Source organism: Camponotus floridanus, unplaced genomic scaffold (genome assembly GCF_003227725.1).
Source record: "Camponotus floridanus strain SB8 unplaced genomic scaffold, Cflo_v7.5 scaffold144, whole genome shotgun sequence".
Lineage (NCBI taxonomy): Eukaryota > Metazoa > Arthropoda > Insecta > Hymenoptera > Formicidae > Camponotus > Camponotus floridanus.
The window spans coordinates 377,173-402,436 of record NW_020229264.1 but is presented as its reverse complement, the minus strand read 5'-3'; the positions used below and the strand labels follow the sequence as shown (position 1 = coordinate 402,436).

The following is a 25,264-nucleotide window of genomic DNA, read 5'->3' as shown; positions in this document are numbered from 1 at the left end:
AGAGAATGTTGATCTGGAGGCGCGAGATCGACAAAGAGGGAGAACGGAACGGGAACGCGCGGCGCGGAACGGGAACCGAACGCGCGCACCGCGAGTAGAAGGAGAAGCTGAAGGGGAACCCGATGGTGGAGGTAGAGGAAGAAGAAGAGAAGGAGGAGGCGGCGGGCGGGCGGGAGGTAGTAGAGGAGAACGGAACACGAGAGATCGGCAGCACAGTTTCGTGCTCAGCTTAGCTCGGTTAGGCTCTCAGCCTTGTGATATCGGAAGCTTCCAAGTACTCGAAAGGTGGAGGTTTTCGTACACACTCTTTCGAACCATCAGATCCACCTGACCGGAAACAGAGAAGACCCGGGGATTGTCTTTCTCGGTCCGCTTGCGAGAGAGGCAAGATTCCCAGTCGCCCCAGCGGTGACCGGAATACCTGTTGCTCTAGGTGTTCTCGCAAGAAAACCGGCGACGCGTTGGTGCGCAGTTCGCGAGACAACAACGGTGACGTGCAAACCGAGGTGAGTGACAGTCCCTCCGAGAAAAACCAAGGCTTCTCAGATCGGTGGTAGACTTGAGACGCCAGCATCGTTATTCATTTTAAGATGGTAACAGCTCTTTTCATCGGTTGTTGCGACTCGATTCTGATCCAGCTGTCGACGAGCGGCTCGCGAAAATCGCTGACTCGTCGGAAAGAGTCTGCATTCAGCAAGAGATCGTCTGTCTCTTGCGAAATTCGAAACGCATTTGTGCTCGCGTATATTTGTGTGCATGTGCATTCGTGAATTGAATGCGTGCGTTTCCTGCGCGTATATACACACACGCATCGGCGAACATGTGCACGCGTCGTCCGTGTACGTATATATGGCGCGATCGACGTACTCTCATTGCTTCGGAATTCTGAATAAATTGATCGGAGAATTGCGAAAATTTCGGTCCATTCGAAGCGCGAGATTTTATATTGAATACTTAAAAGGATCATCAGATATATAGGCAGATTCAAATAATGATGTAAATAGTGTAGTTTAAATTTCTTTTAATTTCTTAAACATTACTTTAATGATCTGTTCTTTGGCTGTGCCCTTCCTTTTAAGAACATAAGCTTACGCCATCGCTTTCGAGCTAGTGAGCGTCGTGAGAGAGCGCAAGCCATCTTCTATTACTCCACTGTTAAGAGAAAATTTTTCCTATTACCGGAAATGGTGTACTTTATGTAGTTTATCGTACGAGTATCTTTAATGTCTCCGATATCTTTCGCTTCGAGAAACGAGGAATTCAACACCAGCTGATCGAATTATGATGATCGCGGTTCTCTTTCAAAGTGTGGATGAGAGGTCCGAATACTTGAGCGATACAGAAGCATCCTATCCAAAACGCTTCGGCCACTAATCCTAAATGCCCTCAGACCCCTATTCCAGACTTAATGATAGCTCTTCTTAGACGCAACAGTTAAGTTCCAAACTAAACTGTTGCGCGGTAGCGAACCCGTAATCGGTTCCTTTCTAACGGAGATTGTCCACGATTGGTCCATAGCTCGCAGCTACTGTCCAGCTTAATTGGTCGATCTTCTAGGTGTCCGACAAGGTGAGAATATCGGAGTTTCGATTCCGAGTTAATCGCGCCGATCAAACGTCGCAATATTTCTCACGTGTATGGAAATGTATCATCGAACAAAAAACTTTATCATTGAACTATTGATCTTTTGATAGAATATATATTCTCAATAATTTTCCTCTTCTTCTTCTTCCTCTATTGGAAAAGAGTTATGCGCAATTTTTTTAACAAAACATTCGCGTATATGTTCAATCAGACATATTTTTATAATGAATATTATTATTTATTAATTTAATATTATGTCATTATTTATTTGTTAGAAATATTTTTTAAATATCTCGTATTTAAAACTTTTTTAAAAATGATGAAACTTTATTGGAAATTGCTTGCAAATTATTTCGCAATATTTTTTTATATTTGATATATTGTAAAAATGTCTTCTCAAAAGAATTGACGAAGCGTATAATTGGATATTTTTTTCAAGCAATCGAAAGAGGACAAATAATTCGCAATTTGTTCCTTCTTGTTTTCCGCGTGAACGAGGGAAAGAGAAGAGTGCTAAAGAGATCTCGGCCGTGGGCGAAAGGGCGGATCAAAGGGGAAAGGGGGTTTTAGTAGCGCCAGAAGTAGCGGGGGCAGGCTCGAGGAAGACGAAAGGGCCCGTTTTAAAGAGGCGAGCATTAAAAACAACAATGTCATTACATTTTAACGACCTGTTCTTTGGCTGTGCCCTCCCTTTTAAGAGCGTTCGTTTGCAGGTATGTGGTCCGCGCGCTCACGGGGGCCAACCACATCGCGCCAAGGGGGCCCTTAAAGCGTCGCGCACACGAGTCGCGTGTGCTGGGCGCACGCGGGGCCACTTTCGTCGCCTATTTTCCTCCACCTCCCTTCCAAATTCTATATGCATAACTTTTAATAACAAATATACAAGTTGAAATTACTTTTATGGATATAGAAGAAATATGTGTAAAAGATACATAGCATTTTTTGGCGAATGATAAAGTAAAGCAAAAATAAAAATTCCGAACCACTTTCTCAACGCAAACTATTTTATTGCGAAGGACTAGAGCAAAGCTCGCGAAAGTTTTCTTCCGCCTGGCTCGCTTCCCCGTCCCCTTCTCACGGGCTCCGTTGATTCGTTCTCCACACGCGTTCCGGACACGCCGTGCAGCTCGCGAAGAATTAGTATGGGCGAAGAAACAAAAGCACGAGAAAAAAAGCCGCGCACGCACGGAGGGGCACGGCGACGGCGAAGAAGGAGAAAAAAAAGGAGCCGAAATGGCGCCACACGTCCAGCGTGTTTTCGGGCATCCCCCGGTGCTGTTGGCAAACTCCTTTTTTCGGCGCCGTCCGTCTCCCTCGCGCGACCGCCCGTTCCTGGTTCTCCCTTACGTACCCCGCGAGCCCCACCTCGTCTCTTCGCCATTTCTTTCTCTCTTCCCTTCGGGTATCCTCGCGCGATCCGCACCCTCGCGCGGTCGCCTCCTCTTTTATTTCCTTACTCTTCCTCGATCTTTCAAGCTCACTCTGTATCCGCGGGCCATCTATTAGTTCGCCCAGGGTATCCCGATATCCCGAAGAAAAAGAAGAGGAGCAACAGAAGGAAATAGAAAGAAAAATATCGGACGCGCCGGCGTCCCGGCAAAATGTGAAATTAGGGTATGTCAAAACGGGAGGTGGAGATTTTCATTAAAATCAATGGGGGAGATTAAGGGCCGAGACACCTAATTATGGATATATCACTCGCCGTCATCTCCGAATCGCTCGGCCATGCACCAGATCATTAAGTTCGGGAGATTGAACTCCGTAACGGCCGGATCTCTCTCCCCCGGCGAGGTATTATACACGGACCCCAGGATGGATTGGCGCACGCATGAATCCAACACATACGCACACATATACTAGAGGAAAGGCAGGAATAATATTTTTTCTCGCCGTGGACAGCTTCATCAGGAAACAAATCGTCGCTGCTGCTCGCTCGCGACCTGTGACCCTGATGCCAGACCATATATATCGCTTACGATTGTCGACGAGAGAAGACCAATCGAGTTACACAGAGAGAAGAGACTACACAATAGAGCGAAAAGCTCGATTACGAAGACATATGAAAGGCTACGAGTATTCGCGAAGTGTATGTGTCGGCCACTGCGGTTTCTTTTCATCTTTTTTTCTCAATATACCTTGATCTCGGCTCTATGACGTAAAACGCAGCTCTAGGCAACAAATGATAAATATCTTTAATATAGCAATAAAAAAGTGTTATATTCTTCTCTCTCAATTTATTTCTTGCGTAATTTGAAATAAGGAAGACAGAGAGATAAATGTAATATATAATTTAGATGAAATTAAAATTTTTTTATAATTATTGACCGCGTAAAAACTTAATGGCTGATCAATGGAAACGCGATGGGTTTCCTCGCTGCTGATGTCATCGATAAATATAGTTAACTATCTTGACATTTCAGTTTGCTACGCGATCTAATATTTAACGCTCTCAACGCTAAAACGCCTGCGATAAGTATCGTGCTTTTATAACGAACGCATCGGACGCTGCGCTGTCGACGAAGGATAGATGAAGAAGGATCAACGGGAGAGAGAATCGATGGAAAACCGTCGGGGATTTCGACCGTGGCACACACATGGGCGGACAGGCGCGGCGCTCTTTGTACCAGCACCGCCTAGGCTCGAGGGCGCGTCAAATTTGCTTGAAAATCAAATTAATCTCGCGGCTGGGTGCAGGACCCTCTCTCTTTCTCTCTCGCTCCATTCATCTCCTCTCGCTTCAATCCTATTGCCCTCCTGCTTTCACCCGCCTCATTTCTCTCTCTTTCTCTCTATCTTCTCTCGGTATCTCGAGGACACGAGCAAATCGAAGGCACGGGACCGAAATGGAGGCGAAGAAGGAGGTGGGCCGTAGGTCCTCCGTGCCACCGACACGGACCCAGAGGCGAGAAGAGAAGGTGGCGCAGCAACAAAGAGCTTTGGACTTCTGGCTACGGCCGTCACAGGGCCGTAGCCATTTTATTTTGTAGCGAAATGTAAAAATTCTATATTTGTATTTTGAGATTATGATGAGGACCAGTGTGAAATCTCGAAACTAAAATTAAGAAAACTGGGAAATATGACTTTTCATTGAATTATATGTAGAATAATTTTAGATATCGATTAATAATTTGAATTTTTCTAGATTTCATTTTGTATGAATATAAAGTAACAATTTAATTGATCACGGTTAAGATTATGAATCTTAAAAATGTTTGGAAAATATCGATTAAAACTACCAAGCGACAATAATTGAATTATAAAGTTAAGCATTTTACAAAATAGTATGAAATCTTTTATTGGCGACATCAGGATACTGATGATATATACATATCAATTTTATCATATATTATACATATATTTATTTTATTCGATTCTATTTCCTTATTGATATAATCATATAAATGCAGAGATGATGACATTAAATGCCTTTCGAAAGTCTCGAATCGACTGAAATACGTTAAGCCTTGCTCGAGTACGTCCCTGCTGCATCCTATTCGGTCATTCAAATCTCCGCTCGTAGAAATGAGACGGGCGGCCGCATCGTGTTGCCCCACACCTTTGCGGTCTCGAACCATACAGGGTGATTCAACAAGAATTACTCGATAGGCCTAATTTTTGAAACGTGATACGTTTCTTCAAATTTCTCAAGTTGCATACCGTAAACAAGAACCTAATCAAGAATAAGATTCTATTTTCGTGATATGATAAATTCGACGATATTATCGAACAATCAATCATTTCATCGGATATGATGATAATGACGTTCATTATCATATCTACGTAGATTTTGTAATTCAAATTTAAGATAATAAATTTAAATTGTTAATTTCCTTTAAATCATTTCTGACGATTAGCTTCTTCGAAATTCACGAAATTGATGCAATCTTGATTGCATCGTGATTCTCGGAACTCGGAATAAGAGACGGGAGATTGGAGAGATTTTGCGTGAGAATGAAAGGTAGACGAAGGGTTGCATTGAAAAGCGAGGAAAAAGATCTTCCTGCGAATCGACTCTGCGTTCATAGGAACGACTGGAGGAGTACAAGAGATGTGAAATAGGAGGAAAAGGAGACGCGAAGGAAGACGAGGAGAAAATGAGGTGACGACGCGCGGAGAGAGCCGGAGGGGTAAAGCGGAGAATCGAAATGCATGACGGCGACGGGGAGGAACGAAAAATCGTTCCTCTCTCTGGAAATGCCGACGACCAATTGTCCGGCGAGGGACAAGATTCTTGCCGTTGTCAGGAATTCAGCTCGCGAGTCCGACGTGGCCCCGACGAGGACGTGAATCCTTCGAAGGACGAGAGTACCTATGCAACGTCGCGGGATCTCACGATTTCGGTTCCTTTTTTTCGGAGCAGCCGAAAAAGCAACGAATTCGATGTAATTGGAACCGCGTTCTCCTGGTTCGACACTCGTATCGATGTAGCTGCGGTTGGATATCGCGGAAGATTTAATTTTCGATAAGCGCGAAACGCTCATAACAAGCATATTTAAAATCTGAAACTTTTTGTATTTGATATAGACATCTATATATATTATTTCCTTTAAATATCTTTTTATAGATTTTGCTATATAGACATCTTGATATAGATATCTGTATATATAATATTATTTCCTTTAAATATGTATATCTTTTTATAGATTTTATTAATGCTCCCTTTTTTGCTCTTGCTTGTTTCTTTAAAATTGTTACTAATATTCGCGCGCATGTGAGTATGTGTGTGTGTATAAACCTTTCTATATTATATATATTTAATATTATTTTATATTTTATTTTAATTATTAATATACATTTAATATTTTTTATTTTAATTGATATATATGTTTAGATTACCTTAAAAGATATTATATGTTGCGTAAACTTTTTATTTTACTTTTTTACGGCAAGTTTCTTTTTATTCGCAGAATCTTAATCACGGTTTTAGCTTGTTGTATTTAAATGGAGGGCACGTTCTTCGATCTTTTATCTTTCGCGGGGCGCCTCACATCCAAGCATTCCGTGGCTTTGAAATTATTTACATCGCCGGAAGGAGTGCATCTCAGGTTTGTTGCTTTAAATCCACCGCTATTTATGGCGGGGACGTCTACGACGAATGCCCACCTATCCGCCAAGCTTCGAGGATACAAGAACTTCTTTTATCTCGAGATCTCGGAAACTTAAACTCGAGCATGCCACATCGAGATCGGGGAATCGGGCCTTAACTAACGATCTATGAATGAACCATCGTCGCGCCGTCGACGAGAACCCGTTCTTTCGTTGGCGCCGAAACGGGCGGACCATAACTTTCGACGTGTCTTTTACGGATGGAGGTCGCGCGCGAACCATTTAATTAACTTCCTGGTAGTGAAAGTAATTTATTCAGGTATTATCTTTCTCTATCGTTTTACGCAATTGCTCAGAGAAATTGATATTTAAATATTACGGATTTAAAATCTGTTTTTCGCCAGCAAATATATATCGCGAATGTATGGATGAATAAAGTTTATATAGATACATGAGGGAGTGCGACTCTTTCTCTTTCTCTTTCTCTGACTGTATCCTTTCCACATCTCTCTGTGACGCAATTTCGACTGGTCGTTGAACCTCAAAGACTCGAGAGCATGCATCTTAATGATTTCTAACGACGTCGCACGACTATTATTCACTCGAAGAGATAATCACGATCTCCCAAGACACCTGACACGCACATCGGAGACTGCAATCGTCTCATCAGTTCCTAGAAAATATCAAAATATGCATTCGGGACCAGCTTTCCCTTCTCTTCGTCATTATATTCCCAGCATGATAATTCTTTGGCGATGTAAACAATTTCGCAATGGCCACACAAATCTCTCATTTTTGCAGAAAAATTATGCGACCTTTCGAATATTTGAATTATTTTACGTGCTCTATCCGATTAGATTAGAGAGAGACTCGGATATTTCTGTTTCCTCGTATTTTTTCAGGAATCATGGGGACGATACGACGGTTGTCGACGATGATGCTGTTGTTAATGATGCATTCTGCTCAGCTCGATGCTCATCGTGAACACAAGGTTCGTTTTTGATTGTTAATGAAATCTCACAAAATTAAATAATTTGTTTTAATCATATTTTTACAAAAGAAAAATTTTATATATATATTATTTAATTCTTTTTGAAATATTTTTCTCTTAATATTGAGAAAGAAAGAGTCCAATTGAAGCTTAATACGCCATTATTATTACGTATGCAGATAATTATTAATAAATAAAATTCAAGTATATATCAGACATTTCGATCCTTTTTGGATTTTGTATCAATAGATACACAAGGAAAACAATTTAAGGAATTGTTATTAATAAATTTGGAAATGCTATGTATAATAATGTATCTTTCTTGTACAAATTTAAATAAATAGATATGTTAAGTATATAAATCTATCTTATCTAATAATAATCTTTAGGTTCACAATATCGTCCTGTATCCAGATAAGCATAGTTGGTGTAAGACAACACCGATAAAGCAGGTAGTGGCATGGCCTCAGTGCTCTTCGCAAGAATTGGACAATAATGTATGCGTTGGTGCTTGTTTTTCGTACATGGTTCCTCACAGCGAGCCCTCCGCACCCGGTGATCTCATAAGACCTTACTGCGATTCTTGTCAACCTTTGGACAGCGTTTGGCACACTGTGAGTATATAAATACAGGAATTAAAACATGATTGATAATTAAAATTTTATCTTTCTTAAAAGTCGCATTGTACTCGCTTGTTTCTTAAAAGTCGCATTGTGTTCGCTTGTTTCTTAGAATAAACAATTTGTAATTTAAAAAAGATTATCATGTTAATTAAAAAAATTTAAAAAAGATTATCATGTTAATTAAAAAAATGTTAACGCTATCATTTCTTTGTAATTTGTAATAATACTCTTAAGTAGTGAATTAGTCGTAGCAGTTGCATTTTCTATCACGTAATGTACTTTTATAAATATATACGATTGATAACACAATCATTAATTACTTATCAAACTATATATATAATTTTATAACAAGTTTATTCTCATAAATATAAACACAAAATATAAGCAAGGTTTTAAAAGATACTTGTTCTTGATATTTGTTTAATTTTTTTATTCAGGATTATATTGTGACTTTTTTATTTTATTCAGAATTATATTATTCTTTCAGGTTACGCTAGATTGCAAAGATGAGCAGAATAATCCAGTAACCATGCAGAAGAAGGTGCAGATTATCACAAATTGTTCCTGCAGCTCTTGCATGGAAACTTCGAAAATCAAACCGGATTACAACACTTTGCTGCAATCTTTGACGGAGGAAAACTTGGACAAAAACGTGAACGTAGCGCACGAAACACCAGATTTGCTGCTAGATCCGAATTTGAATGCCTCGAAGAACACGACGAGAGACGGAACTCAAACTAACGAACGATTCCTTCAACTTTTTAAGAAATTGAAAGAATCACAGAAACTGGACGAATCCGGTCTGAAGGAATTCTCCAAGTTTGAAGAGGAAGACATCGATTTGGAGAAATTTCGGGAACTGTTCAAAAAGTATAGCGAGGGAGATGAAGAAGAAGGCCACGAGCACCATCATCAACACCCGCATGAGCATCAGCATCAGCATCAACATCAGCAGCAACAGCAACAGCATCTACATCGTGGACCCCATCATTCTCTGGTACTGGATTCTGACGTGAAGGAGAAGATCGACGTGGAGCCGCATTATTTGCATCCTGCTGTCGCCGGCCAAGAGATTAGTTATCACGACAGTATCTTGGTAAGCAAGGAGAAGAAGAAGAAGGATTTTTAAAAGCTTGCCGAAGCAGAATTTGTCATCGACAAATGTCATCTTCGTTCGTCACGCTCACAAAATATGCAGAAGTGGATCGAGATCTTTAGAAAATATGTAGATTTTTGTAATGTAGATATTTCGATAAGAGAATTTGAAAATCTCTAATATGGTATCTCTAATCTTGATTCTACATATTTATTTACGTAGTACTAATTGAATCATGAGATATTAATTGTTGATATATTTATTATGATAAAATAATGGATTATGATAAAATTATTTTTTCAAGAAAGATATCCTTAGATATTATAGGAAAGTTTATACGAAATTAGAAAATAACACATGCGAATTAAAAATAAATATGGATATAATGTTTTAAAATTAATTATACTGGATTCGTTAGTGAGAATGAGAAAGAGAAATAGCAAGAGCGTGAGTGAGAAAGTGGAAAGGTTGGGGATATATTGGAGCAAATTTTAATATATATTTATATAATTGTTATTATGTTAATTAATTATTTAAATAGTTGCAGAACAAAATTGGGTGTTTAATTCAAGTTTAAACATGTAGAGTGATGTTTCAGTATCAGTCGAGATCTACATCTCGGTCGATGAACGTATGTGTGTGTGAATATTTTCAAGTCTGTATATCAGTCTTGACATGACGTTGACTACTACGACGTAGGCATTGTATTATTCTCCTAGGGAATAAAGACCATCGATGGTATGTATTGTTTATTTCACTTATGCCTTTTTGGTAATTCCCATATAATGTAAATATTTTCTTCTCATTTCTGAAAATAATCTCTTTATTTTCCTTTTTCCCATTTTCTCTCTCTCTTTCTTTCTCTTTCTTTCCCTCTTTATCTCTTTCTTTTTCTCTCTCACTCTTCTTACAGGAATTTTATTTTATTGTTAATAATATTATGCTCCATTATATTTGATAACTTAAAATTTCATTATTTGACATATTTTTATATCTTTTACTTTTATTTGGTTTTCTCAGAAAATATAGACATATTTTCGTAGTATTTAAAGTAGACATTTTGTAGAGCTTCAGGTTTTTTCCTGGTGTGATTTAATTACAAAAATATTTTGTAGATAAAATCATGCCTAAAAGCAAATATTCTTCGTTGTGACATATATATATTACAAGATATTTTCGAATTTCTTATCGACAAGACATTGTCTGAATTTATATAGATACAAAACATTTTGCATTTGAATTTTTTTATTTGCATAAATACAAATATTTAGCACTAATACATTCATGCTTGGAGCCTTTCTAGTAAATTCGATAAATAAAGATATTTGGATATATAACTATATATATATATATATATATATATATATATATATATAATTATCCAATTTATATCGATAATATTAATAAAACTAATATTCATAACAATTAATTCAATTAAGTTCGATCCAAGTGATAAGACGTCGATTTTGACGTAGATATACAAATGTTTTTTAAATATTTTCGAAATTTTTTTAGATAATTGCCATAAACGAATGATCCTCGCACACTGACCACGCATATGATGAAAGACCTTCACGACCTTTGATCATGATCTTTTTCGTCTCAGCGCTATCGACTTGGCGCTTTCGTCTTGGCGGAATCTAGATCGGTTGGCGCGAGTATCTCAACGATAAGAAAGGCGGCGACTTTCAACCGACGGTGGCGGTGGAAACATACGTCGTCTGGTGGAAAGAGAACGGATCGGTGAAGTACTATGAATCGGAGCGCAGTGTCGTTTAGCGTGTCGTCGTCGAACCGTCGTCGCTTTCCCGATCGCGCGATCGCGTCGCGCGCGAGGGATGATCGGTTGCGACACGCGCCCCCCTCGATGCTTTAAGGGTGTCTAACTCGACGCACGGGAGTCTTATAATCTTCCATTACTTCGAAATTAAACTTTATTTGACACTGACGTTTCGAAATACGAAGTAATAAGTGTATATCTCTTGGACTTTATGTAGGAGTGAATTTTAGTTTTTGAGAAAATAGGTGCTTCCTTTTCAGTCTTTCTGATCCCTTGAATTTTAAACTTCCTTCTTTATCTTCCACACCAAATTCCACAAGCCTAAATAATTTCGCAAACACAATACATAGTGAGAGTTACAATCCGACTTTAAAGACTAAGAGCATGTCTCAAAGAAACGGATCATCCTCAAGGACGATGAGAGAAGTCGCATCAATCTGCCGTCCATCTTCATATAACACTAAAATGGGTACAACAGCGAATGGTAAGACTTGTGATCGTTTATTCGAGCATGAGACGGGAGCATGATTTATAGCACCAAACATTGGTTTCATAACTCTTTGTCGTACCAAATATTTGCTTCGCTTGTCGATCTCCGGTGATTAGTCTTTCGGCCTCATGACTGGAATCTTTAACACATCAATATTATTGCTTTAAAAAGACTGATTATTCTGTTTTGTCTGTATGTTTTCTATGTATCGTTAATGTTATGTATCATTGCATTTCTTATGTATCGTTAATGTTATGTGTCATTGCATATCAGCTTCTGAATCTCTGCAGTTTTGCAAGCAAAATTTTTCGGTCTTAAAGAGAACTTGATAGCTTCAAAATATTAAGAAATTATTTTAATCGAATTATTTGATTTCGAAGATTATAATCTCCTTTTACACTAACTTTCACTCATATTTATTTTTTCTATTTACGAGCAACAACATGTTTAATTAGTCATGAGATGACATAATTTAATGTTGCAATCTTTGCAAATGTTTAAGGCACATTATCGCATTACATGTTTTGACCGATAAACTACTAGACACGTGTTGAACATATAAATAATGTTGTAATCAGAACGAACTAGTGACGATGATATATGAATTAAAAGAGAAAGTATTCTAGTCGTTGCAAAGTGTCGTGTGTGTGTGTTCAGCAAATTGTTATAGCAATGTATCTGTAATCTATTTTTCAGTCAGTTGTCATTTTCTACATATTCAGACTTTTAAGAGGCTTTTAAGAAACTTATCTACAGTACTTATCTAAAACTATAACAATCATGTTTAAAAATAGCTGTAAAATATAATCAACAACGAGAAAAGAGATAATAATTCTTAGCTAATTGGAGTTATATGCAATAAATTCTAGAAATTAAGTTTACAATTCTTTTGAGTAAGCACGTTGCCATTGAACATTTGATGAGCTTTGCCAGCAGAAAAAGAGAGAGAGAGAGAGAGAGAGAGAGAGAGGGAGAGAGAGAGAGAGAGAAAGTTCATTTTCTCAGAAAAAGATAAACTTTTTAAATATCACTAAAAAATGTTAATTATCGTATTAAAGAATTTTCATCAAATATTTTAGTTCCAAAATAATTTTTATGTTGTGATATATATATATATATATATATATATGAATTATTTATATATATATATATATGAATTATTTATATATATATATATATATGAATTATTTTTATAGTGATGACAATGTGGATGATATATTTCAAATATAATTGTTATCGCAAAATAATATTTCAAGTCATATAGTGTTTATGATGTCGTATAATTATAATGTTGTATAATAATAATAAAACATAAGATAAGAATATGTTGTATAATGATAATGCTTAAAAAGGAGAGAAAAAATATAAAATTTAAGAAATGGAAACAGATTATATAAATCGTTTACTCTCTTCCGCCAATTTTTCTTCATTTACAACAAAAAAGGATGCAATTAAAATAATGATCGTAGACCAAGATATTTGCGCGCGATGTGCATACATCATCTTCAAAAGTATCTTCTGATCTTACGTAATCCAGCGATTTTATTTGACATTTCAGATTTAGTTATGGCGCAAGAACCAAGTATGGAATTTCTCTTAAGTGAGTGAAAAGCTACTTGATCATTTAAGTCCAACTCAAACCAATCAAAATTGTGTGCGTTTCGCATAGTTTCGACAGAATCTTTTAAAATATATATATATATATATATATATATATATATATATCTTCCTAATTAAATATTAATTTGATTAGAAATAATATTAATTTTATTAATCTAATTTAATATTCTCTCTAGTTAGATGATATTGCGTATGTCAATAAAATTTATGTTATATATGTTTATATACATTCGCAATTTTTAAAATAACTATTGCGCTTATATTCCTATCGAATTGTTCAATTGTACGATAATTTTAACGAGTGACATTGTCCTCGACCTATGGATTGCGATCGATTTAGACAAAAGTAATGTTGCTCAATTGCTAACGTTGTCTCGGCGTTTGATCGTCGACAATCTTTTAATCCTGTTTAGCATTTTATTAAAGTATTGCGTTAACCATTTTATCTTTATCCAGAAGAATTTATTCATTTTGCGAAATTTCTTTCTTCAAAAATATCTCTTTGCTTTTCTTGTTTTTATCAGAAATTTATGAATTTATCGCTTCAGATAAAGACCGCTAGTTTATCTGATATATTTGATTACCATTTAAATCACGAGTTTATACCGAGGATTCCGAAAATATCACGATCGTAATTACCGTGAAAGCGTAATTAGCAACAAAGTTGATCTTACATATGGATAAGCGGTGAAATACTGCCTACGATTTTTATCGTGCCGAGAGTGTGTTAGTTTCTGCTAATATAAATGCTCACACAATCTTATCTGTTTATCTAAAGAGAACCATTCATTTGCAAATGAAAGCAATTTTATGATATTCGTTGAAGAATTATTGAATATTTATTCGTAATGTCTACGATCGACGCCGTTTTAATCATTTATTGACAACTTGATATTCAGATGTTTATATAAATAAAAATAAAAATTGAAATATTTAACAATGTAAAAATGTTAAATCAAAATTCAAAATTTAAAAACTTATAAATGAAACATTTTGTCAAGATTCGCATCATTGAATGGCTTTCAGCAAGAGTTATTCCGAAACGACTTATAGCGATTCGCTAAAGAGTGCAGCTTTTCAAACACATGATATTTCGAGCACGTGTCGTCAAGATAACGATGAGTTAGCTAGAACAAGGTATAACCCACGAGGATTGGTTCGATAATCCAAGGATGGGATCTTGTGGGACGCGGGGGAACGGGGGGATAATAACAATAGCGTGCAAGACGAGAAGACGGAATTGAATCGAGGAAGATAGCCAATATGGTCAGGGCCAAGAACGACATATGGACATAAAAAAGATAGTATATGGCAACTGGAAGCCAAATTATGATGGAAAGTGAATGCTAGAGCAGAATTGTAATTAAAGGAATTGATGACGAGGAAACGCTCGATTGCGTTGGCACTTGCGAAAAATGAGTCATGGTCGACATCAACGGCAATGTTTGACGCTCGTCATCGTTATAAGTTGAGCAGCTCGTTTAGGTAGGGGAAATTCCAGGTGCGGCTATACAAAAAAATATAACATGTACTTCAGTCTTTTTGGAGTAAACACAAATATGTGCATTAATTATATTAATATTTCGAATCGAAAGCAATCTTTACACGATAATTTTCTCTTGTCATTCTCCAATTAAGAGTTAATCACATACGGAATAACAATAAAAAACACATTAAGCTGGAGCTATTTTATTCTATAAGTGGATGACATATCATAAAATTTATGTCATGATAAATGTTTCATGAGAATGAAACAATATGTTTTAAATGATCAACAATATATCGGACGATAAAATTGCGATAGACTTGTCACGTAAGCTATATATCTTATAATCGATATTTGCTCGATATCTATGCTGCAATATTGAATCATTAATAAGTATTGCACAACCGATGATACGATATATTCCATATACAACGTCAGTTATTTTAACTCTCTGAATTCGGCGCGGAATTTTACGGAAATGAATATATCTTAGATAAAAAACTTATCTTGCGCTCTGTTAATAAACTGTGAATCACTGCGTCATTCATGATGATAAAGAATGTAGCGCGCGAAGAGTCAATAGTCACCGCTGCTGGAGCGTTGAACCCCGCTTAACTAATGGATTTGCTTTGGCAAAGCGCCCTATTTAGGTACGTCCCTGCAATCGAGTTTGCTACGACTCAGGGCGCAAGTCTTCCTTTCTCGACCGTACCAGGCGATTTACTCGATTCACTCTCGTTCAGAGACTGATCGCAAATCGGAGCAACCAAACCCGGGTTTGTCAACTCGCGCTCTTCAATCGCGTGTTCGTTGGTGAAAAATCTTCTCTCGGTGGAGCCTCTCGGTGGAATTGCTCGTTGATCGATCGAGCGACATCGTCGGGTAGTCTCGCGAGGAGTATCTGTCGCGCAGCCAGTCGAGGATCAGCATTTTCGGAGCCGAGCTCCGAAACGACTGCGCAACGCCGCCATCTTAGCGTGAGCACATTTTTGCGAATTGGATCTGCACGCAGCTCATAAGCAGAGGAACGTGGCAGGTGCCGAGGAACAAACGTTTTTTTGCGTAGCACCGCATCTCCATCTGCTAGGTGACAATCCCGCACCACGGATGAGCACCACACCGAAGAAACATCAGCGCGCAAAGTGACTTTTCGCAGGAGAGTGGCTTTTTCTTTTCCGTTTCCTAATTTGCGGGTGATCAGGACCGGGGCATACTACCACGCGTCAGCGGTAACGTGTACCGGCACTATGAGTAAAATGCTAGACACAAACTATCGCATGTTCTCTGTACTTAGAAGTCCCGAGGAGGGTGAAGAGTTTAAACGGATCATCTGAAAGAATTGCGCAACGAAACGGTTTTCCCGTCATCGTTTTTCCGCGAGGACGATCGTGCGTTCGCAAAAGTGTCAGATTCGTGTCTATGTTTTTCGCATAGAGAAGTCTCTTCTCGTTTCTATGCGAATTCCTTATCTTTGAGACGTCACTATTGACGTAATCGTTAGTATATTAATAGATTCGTGACTCGTGGAGTCTGAAAAACCATTCTTTGTCGTAACGTCGCGTAATCTTATTCCTCATATCGATCGATTAGATCGGGAAAAAAAGCTGCGTTTATTTAGATCGATCGAAACTCGATAATTTTATCCTGAGAAGGAACAAACTCTCAGACTCTTCAAGGAGGAAAAGCTGGACATATAGTGCACGTGTGAGAAACCATTGACCTTTCTGCCGATCGAGATATCCCGACGGCAACCCCGGATACTTTTATAACCCGTAATGTATTTGCGATCGCGCCAACGAGCAGCACAAGGGAGGCACGAGCACACAAGAGAGGCGATAGGAGCTAGCTTAGCGGCCGCGTGCGGTCGCACGGATCCCGGGTCGTCGTTGTCCTCGGGAAGCAAAGGCGGGATAAAGAGGAGAGTAACGGCGTGCCGTTACCACGATCTAGCATTAGCACCGCAGCCGCAGCCGCAGCCGCAACCGCGGCCGCTACGAAGCGGCTCCGCAGGCAGGGGTGCAGATTCGGATCTGGTGTGCCTGAAACGCGGCATGAGCGAAGGTGAACGGGCGGCGATCACGCCTCGAATCGGCTGGCGAAAGCTCACCGATCCCGGCGACTGACACGAATCCAGGAAACCGAGGGCAGGTTCGAAGCGATAGCATCAGCTACCGTCACTCGCTCATCAGCAACCTCGTTCGCCTGTCGCTCCTCCGACGATCATAATCGCTCTCGATATCCGTAGGATAATACCTACGCCATCGTCATCGTCGTCGAGTCGCTTGTGTCAGCTCGATGCCGGCCAGATGCCGGAGAACGCGCCACCGAGACCCGCCACGAGAACCTTGAAGAGGGACCCCGAAATGGCGGGCAATCGGTGTCGGTAGCAGACGGGGTTAACGTCCCCAAGAACACAAACGTTGGAGCGATTCTCATCGCATCTCGTCGTACCGTGCAACACACCGATCGTCTTCGGCAATCCCATTCTCCCTCTTCTTCTTCCCCCTCGTGTCTCTACGTCCCGGCTGAACTTTCGGTCACATAGAAGTGACGAAACTCTGTCGCGTAATAAGCGAAGCAATTTTCAAGAGTTGTCACATAGACAATAATATCCTTTAGACATTAAGGCTAGTGTTTAAAATAATATGAAATAGTGAAGATAGCAGAAAGCGTGGGAGGAAGGTCGAGGGAAAGTCCGTAAATCCCTTGCAATCTGCATTTTCGATTCTCATCAATCAAGGACGAGGAGGAAAAGAGAGAGAGAGACGTGCGAGAGTAACGTAAAGGAATTTTCATCTCTTGGAGCGTCCAATTTTCTTTTTATCACGTTTCGATTGATTCGCAATTCTCTCAATCGCGAGTATGCCGCCTACGCCGAGCAAGCTAAACCTGAGCTTCGCCAGAAATGCTTACAGCGTCTTTGGTAGTCGCAACGCGACTATTGCGAACGAGCATCAGCGTGAACAAAAAACGGAATTGTTGGAGGGTAAGGAACGAGGAAGCAAAGATGAACGTAACTTGTTCGAGTCATTGATTCCCTTGACATTAAATAAATACACTAGCCCATTTAATCTCGTTTTATCATGTCACTAGTCTTGGCGATAACCGTACAATTTTCTTGTCCCCTCATGTTCTCCATAATGTAACACGATCGGGATTATAAAAGCCACTTGGCGAACATCGTCATCGTCGAAAGTATGTCGTGTTTTGCATGCGCTTACTGTACCGTATTTCATGTATTTGATAACAAGTAAAACGTCTTACGAAACGTGAAGAGAAAGTAATAGCTTAATAAAATCCATGATTGATGAACGTTCGTAGAACGATCGATGCGCGAATGACGGCTCATTTGTAATGTTATTTGCGTCATTTCCAGGTACCAGGGCCAATGGTATTTTACATTTAAAGAATGGCGTGGATTACGTTAATCCCGGCGAGGAAGACCAGATGGAAATTTATGGGTGAGCTATTCGTACATTATGTCGCGTAATCAAAAGTGAAATCTTCTTCATCGCGCCTAATTCGTTTAATTTCCTCATCCATTATCAGCTACAAACGGAATCGCGTATGGACTATTATTGTCTGGTTTCTGATTATCATCACCGGAGGCCTTTTGCGGCTGGTTTTTCATTGGGTACCGCATCTGATGCTCCAGATCACTCATTTCAAATGCCCTCTGGAGGAAGCGGAAACTGTTTTGTTGATTGAAAGATTTCAAGGGAAGCACACGAGTTATTACGTGAAGAAATTGAGAATCTTGACCGCTCGGGAAGTTATGTTAGTAAAATTCTTCATATTTATTAGATTCAATACCAACAGAATCGTGATGTTAACAGTCGTCATTTTGCCCTGCAGAAATAAATCCTTCAATGAAGAATCTCTAATTGATGAAGCGTGGGATGGTAATACAATAACAATCAAGGAAGAGAAGGAAACCTATCCGACGTTGTCCGTACATCTTTGTGGTGGTCAGTTTAAACGTAAGTGAATTATCAGTATGTCGATAATTTAAAAGAAAGAGAATAAAAAAAGTATAATATATGGATTAAATTTTTTATGATTCTGGCTGCTTTATAAATAGAATAGATGCAATTTAAAAAATCTTGTTATCGATGTACGTAACGTTATTTTGTATTCATATCTTTCTTCGAAATATATATATATTTATTAATTTTTATTTATTGAAAGTTATATTTATAAAATAGAAAGCTTTGAAGGCAAAAATTTAATTATATCGAGTATACAAATTTCAATTACTAAATTAAACTTGAAAGACTAGAAATGAGGCTATTAGAGGACCGCAGCTTTCAAATATAATTAACATGGAGATATTTTCAGAGGTGCCATCCATCATTACCTTCCATTGCAAAAAATTGACTTATGTGTGGGACCCGGAAAGATCCGAGTTTTTGAAGCTGCGTGGTCTCGATACTGACGTTCTGACGTCTACTCTACATCAAGCGCAAGGTCTTGATTCCCAAGAACAGTACATGAGGTAAAAGTCGAATCAATCTTTTAACAAGACGTTTACGTCATAATGTGCAGACCAATTACAGTCATTCTCATGCAAGTAGTACAATTAATTGAATGATTTATGTTGGCAGGCGTAACGTCTACGGTAATAACGAGATCGTGATTCCCGTAAAGAGCATATTCACGCTACTTTGCCTCGAAGTGCTTAATCCGTTTTACGTCTTCCAACTATTCAGCTTTTGTCTGTGGATCGCGGACGACTATTATTACTATGCCATGGTCATTCTCGCGATGTCAAGCGCTGGCATCATGATGGCAGTTTTCCAGACACGACGAGTGAGTCATTCTTCTTCCGTTTCTTGCTCATCATTTTAAAAGCTAAAGTTTGCAACTTCAATTTAATCATGATCAAAATAACCAATTCACTCACTTTTCGCAGAATCAACAAAATTTACGATCGACTGTGCATTCGTCTGACGTCGCTACTGTCATGCGTGACCGCACGACTGGCCAAACAGCGGTGGTACCGGCCGAACGTTTAGTGCCTGGCGATCTTTTGATCATCCCGTCTCACGGATGTCTAATGCCATGTGACGCCGTTTTGCTGACGGGCAATTGTATTCTCAACGAGTCCATGTTGACAGGAGAATCCGTGCCCGTCACAAAAACGCCTGTTCCTTCCTCCAATGATGTGATATACGATACCAAAGAGCACGCCAGACATACACTCTTCTGCGGAACCAAAATTATTCAGACAAGATATTATGGCAGCGAAAAAGTACGTTGGCTTTTCGACGCTTACTGAAAATATATCTTTTCTGTAAATTTCTATAATTACTTAAATATCGCGTATGTTTTGTGACGTTAGGTATTGGCGGTGGTTATCAGAACAGGTTTCAACACCAGCAAAGGCGGCCTGGTACGGTCCATCATGTATCCACCGCCCGTGGATTTCAAGTTTGAGCAGGATTCGTACAAGTTTGTCATATTATTGGCATGCATAGCTAGTATCGGTGTCATCTATACTATCATAACGAAAATTATGAGAGGCGTTCATGCTAGCGACATCGCTCTGGAAGCGTTAGATCTCATCACTATCGTAGTACCGCCAGCCTTGCCAGCTGCCATGACAGCGGGACGTCTTGTAGCGCAACGTAGATTGGAAGGTAAAAAGATATACTGCACGAGTCCGAGAACGATCAACGTGTCCGGGTCTATCGATTGCATTTGCTTCGACAAAACTGGAACGCTGACCGAGGATGGTCTGGATATGTGGGGCGTAGTGACCGTTTCGGACAGAAAGTTTCAGTTGCCGGTCAAGGACATTGCTAGTCTGCCATTGTCCGAGGTTCTTATCGGGATGGTTACGTGCCATGGGATCACTATAATCGATAATCAGCTGGTAGGTGATCCGCTTGATCTGAAAATGTTCGAATCTACCGGATGGACGCTGGAGGAACCCGACGTATCCGACACATCCAAATTCTCCATGCTCTTCCCGACGATTGTCAAGCCGGCAAAGGACTCCAAGCTTCTCAAAAGATTGCCCAGCGATTTTGGCGGGACGCACAGTCGACAAAACTCCATGTCTTCCGACGTGATTGATGCTATATCCCTCAACAATCTCCACGATGCTGCATTTAGTGATTCCACGACGGAACTTGGCGAGCAGAGGTTGGAAGTGGGCATCGTTCGGCAATTTCCCTTCACATCGAGTCTTCAAAGGATGAGCGTAATTACTAGGACACTGGGCGCTAATCATTACGATCTTTATTGCAAGGGCAGTCCGGAGATGATTCTTAGTCTCTCGAAAGCAGAATCTAGTGAGTTTTTATAATTATTTTTTTGATTCTATATATCTTACAATAAATGACAAAATTTTTCGTTTCCTTTTTTCAGTTCCTCCGGACTTTGCGGCCGTATTGCAGGAATACACATCCGAAGGTTATCGAGTTATTGCCATCGCGCACAAGTCTTTAAACCGTCTTCCGTACGCTAAGGTGCAACGTATAAATCGCGAGGCCGCTGAAGTCGATTTGACTTTCCTAGCGCTTATAATTATGGAGAACCGACTAAAGCCGGAGACCTCGCCGGTGATTGCCGAGCTGAATACTGCCTGTATCAAAACGGTAATGGTGACGGGCGACAATATATTGACGGCCCTCTCGGTAGCTAGGGATTGCGATATAGTGAAACCAGGCATGCCGGTGATTGCTGTCTCGACGATTCAGCAGAATCTGCTAAAGCCGCAAATTTACTTTACGAAGAGCGATAGTCAACCATCACCGGTTTCGCCAAACGGCCAGGCCGATCTTAGCGAGATGACTGATTTGAACAGCGTGGTTAGTTTGGAAACCGTCGAGAGCGGCTCTTTTGGCAACACTAAATTGGAAAACGATATAAATTATCTTTCAGATGAGTAAGTACCTCTTTTTCCGAGCATTGCGATTAGATTGATTAGAATAAAAAAATCATCATTTTGCGCAGATATAAAAAAATACAAAATTATATCTTACATGAGAGCCGTATTTCTTTATATTAAAATAATATACATAGATTATATATTATATATAGATAATATAAAATACATGGATATTATTATATATTTTAATTGCAGAGTACAATATTCTAAAAGTAAGTACGTGTTTGCATTGACGGGCAAAACATGGGCTTCGATAAGGCAGTACTATCCGGAATTGATACCGAAGGTGGTCACTCGTGGTGCCATATTCGCGAGAATGTCGCCGGATCAGAAACAACAACTGGTTCAGGAATTACAATCCTTAGGCTATTACGTTGGTAAGTGTAAACATGTAATGTTATTTTTAAGTATAATATACCTTTATTAAAGCGATAAATAAATGCGATAAATGCTTGGCCGATCTGACAAAAAATTTTTATACAGCCATGGTCGGAGACGGAGCTAATGATTGCGGTGCGTTAAAAGCGGCGCATACCGGAATCTCCTTGTCGGATACGGAGTCTTCCGTCGCCTCGCCCTTTACCAGCCGTGAGACCAACATTTCCTGCGTTCTGACAGTGATACGCGAGGGTCGCGCTGCGCTGGTGACATCCTTTGGCATCTTCAAGTACATGGCTGCCTATTCGCTCACGCAGTTCATCTCGGTGATGCTCCTCTACGGCATCGAGTCCAACCTGACGGATTTCGAGTTCTTGTACATCGACCTCTTCATCATTTCGTTATTCGCTTTCTTCTTCGGCCGTACCAAGGCCTACGAAGGTCCATTGGTGAAAATGGCGCCGCTCAACAGTCTCATCAGTACGTCACCGATACTCAGTCTCATCACCCAGCTCTTGATCGTCGCGTTCTTCCAGTACATCAGTTTCTGGCATTTACAACAGATGTCTTGGTTCGTGCCATTCAACGTGACCGCACACGAGGATAAAGACGACGTAGGCTGTTTGGAGAATTACACAGTCTTCATCGTCAGTTCCATGCAGTATATCATTTTGGCCGTGGCGTTCTCCAAAGGACCGCCGTACAGAAAGTCTCTCTTCACCAATTATGGTCTACTCGTTTCCTTTGTTTTCCTAACTCTTTTTTCCGCTTACCTCGCAATGTTTCCCTTCGAGTGGCTCATTGATATATTCGAGCTCGTGCTGCCTAACGATTTTAGCTTCCGCGTGATTCTGGTCGTTTATGGCGGGATAAATTTTGTGATCGCGATATTAGTTGAGTATCTCTTTGTGGAGTACCTTGTATTCGGCAAGTTGCGCTATCGTTGGCACGATGTAGATAAGTCGCGGCGGAAATTCCTGGCGATTGAGCGCGATATGGCGCGCGATCTCAAGTGGCCGCCGATCTCTCAGGAACCTTTACCGGAAGCTGCGCCGAATGTACTGATCCGACAGAATGTCACCGAGCTCAAGATCGAAAAACGGATCGCAGAACCGTGTCTTCCCACGGATACCAGCTTTATGAACAGTTCGCCGCCGGTCTGCGCCAACTTCAAGCATTTCGGTTCCGCTCGCGAAGTCACTCTCAATCCCCGATCTCTCTTCGACGACTGCCGGAATACGGTGTCGATGCAAACGGTGCCGTGCTTCGAGGACAAAGACTCATCGCCGAGGCAATCGAACCCGGAACCCGCTACGAAACGACGGCACAACTCGGAATCGGAGAACGGCATCAATCGTTACGAGAAGCCCTACATGAATCACAATACCAATCCCATTGCCACGCTTCCCAGGAATCCTAACACAACCCTTCAGCCGCAGAAGTTGAGAGACTTCAAGGACGTCCTGGTGCATCAGAGCAACGATCGAGTGTCGCCCAACACTCAGAGTGTGCTCGAGTTAGATATCCTGCCGTCCTGAGGACTGAAGCATTCGAAAGACCGTTCAAGAGGTACTTGAGTATCGATAAAACGACTAATTAATGCAGAGTATTATTTTGAAGCATATTCTCGTGGTGTATAGCGCAATCTTCATTGTCGATTGGCGTATTTAGGGCGTTACAGCTTGATAATTGTGATCGAGAAGAATCATAATTTAAGAAATCTGATGCAGCAGCACTTTCTAAGGTTTGAACACCGGATAATATTGTAACTTACCTGTTATAAGCTCTCTTTTTATCCGGTCCTTGTATAATATCCAGAACATGGTTTACGGAAGGAATGGCGCTCGCTGATTAGGAGAATCTTGAATTAATGCATTTAGTCTGTCGCGGTATCCACGATTATCTAGGATAACTAACGACGTTTACTTAAGTCACATGAGTGATACGAATAAGCCGAACGTTAGAATAGAATTAAAGCTGTTTGCTCATTACTAGCGATCTCTAGATGATTAATTTGGATTCATCTCATTATTCTCTCTCTTCTATAAAGCACTGTCGTTCTTTTAGAAGTAATTGATACTTAATGTGTAATTTATATATATATATATATGTATTATATATAAGCATTTTTTAACTTCCTAAATATTCTAGCTTCGGCTTATTTATATTTATTGACTCAAACTAGGGTCCCTTTTGACCCAGCTCTCCTTTGTCCTCGTCCTTCTCTTCATTAGTATTCGAGAGAGAGCGATGCCAACTCTCGAGAAAGTATTATTATTATTTATCTTTACAATTAGAAAAAAAATTGTAGCGACAAATATTGTATACATTAGTTCCGCACAAGAAGGAACCAATTCGTTCCACGTGACGGAACGCAGCTATTTATATTTCAAGAACATATGTAGACAATTATACAAATGTTTCTCACAAGATTTTAAAGCAGAGCGAGAATTCCGAATGCAGCTCGAATGATGATCTTTTTTCACTTACATCATATTCGAGCGAATACTTAAGCGAATTCGTGACTTAATCGTCATTACTTATTGTGTTTAGCTAGAAGAATTAGCATTAACTGTCTGGGGCCGCTATTCTTCCCGAGCATCTCGATATGTTTCTCGATGCATTTCGTAGCCTGAAATTTTTATTTGCGTTTTTTATTCAAAGCAGCATGATTAATAATCATTTATTTAGCGCGTGTATACGCGCCCCTTGCATTTTGCGGAACGATGAGATTTGACAGGCAATTACGAATGATGATCGCGAATAACGATAGAGATTTGTTGCTGATTTCTATTTACCGAACATTCATTTCTAAAATCATTCCACTACGAAAAATTTTATTATTAAATTATTTTAGCAGCTAGAAACGATATGTAATGATGCGAAGGGAGATCAGAGGCTACCGGAGAGTACGTATTATATATTAGATTTAATGATGATAGAATTATCTCTTAAATATTTTGCGATGTTAAAATAGGCCAAAGCGAGATACTGATAAGTTAGATCGTTGGAGCCGATACGTATTGTTAATTAACTATGTCAAAGTAAATGTGTACTTATATGAAATATGTGCAACGGAACATAGATACTTAAACGCTATTTGTTGTGTTGAAAAGTAGCGGTTAAATGAAATATGTTTTTAATGTAAATACTGTTTATTCTCATTTCGCTCTCTCTCTTTTTCTCTTTCTCATTGTTACTCTTCTCTTGTTGCGTAATATATATATATATATATATATATATATATATATATATATATTATATATATATATATA

At 39.5% G+C, this 25,264-nt stretch overlaps 2 protein-coding genes across 4 annotated transcripts; both read left to right on the top strand.

Moving 5' to 3' along the window:
• The first annotated feature begins 197 nt into the window (after positions 1-197).
• LOC105251113 lies at positions 198-10,081 on the top strand. Its single transcript, XM_011257648.3, has 4 exons — positions 198-506; positions 7,533-7,621; positions 8,011-8,235; positions 8,732-10,081. The coding sequence occupies exons 2-4, from the start codon at positions 7,538-7,540 to the stop codon at positions 9,371-9,373; spliced, it is 951 nt and encodes a 316-aa protein (XP_011255950.1). The 5' UTR covers positions 198-506; positions 7,533-7,537; the 3' UTR covers positions 9,374-10,081.
• A 772-nt stretch (positions 10,082-10,853) lies between these two features.
• Positions 10,854-25,138, top strand: LOC105251114 (probable cation-transporting ATPase 13A3). Of its 3 annotated transcripts, none has more exons than XM_011257651.3 (11): positions 10,854-11,604; positions 18,093-18,177; positions 18,266-18,493; positions 18,572-18,696; positions 19,055-19,211; positions 19,321-19,525; positions 19,629-19,967; positions 20,058-21,012; positions 21,089-21,608; positions 21,807-21,988; positions 22,095-25,138. In XM_011257651.3, the coding sequence occupies exons 1-11, from the start codon at positions 11,505-11,507 to the stop codon at positions 23,525-23,527; spliced, it is 4,329 nt and encodes a 1,442-aa protein (XP_011255953.1). In that variant the 5' UTR covers positions 10,854-11,504; the 3' UTR covers positions 23,528-25,138. The 3 variants fall into 3 exon arrangements, with proteins under 3 accessions (XP_011255953.1, XP_011255951.1, XP_011255952.1); XM_011257650.3 differs by lacking the exon at positions 10,854-11,604 and adding an exon at positions 15,546-17,702; XM_011257649.3 differs by lacking the exon at positions 10,854-11,604 and adding an exon at positions 15,544-17,702 and having other exon boundaries at positions 18,266-18,696.
• The last annotated feature ends 126 nt before the right edge of the window (positions 25,139-25,264 follow it).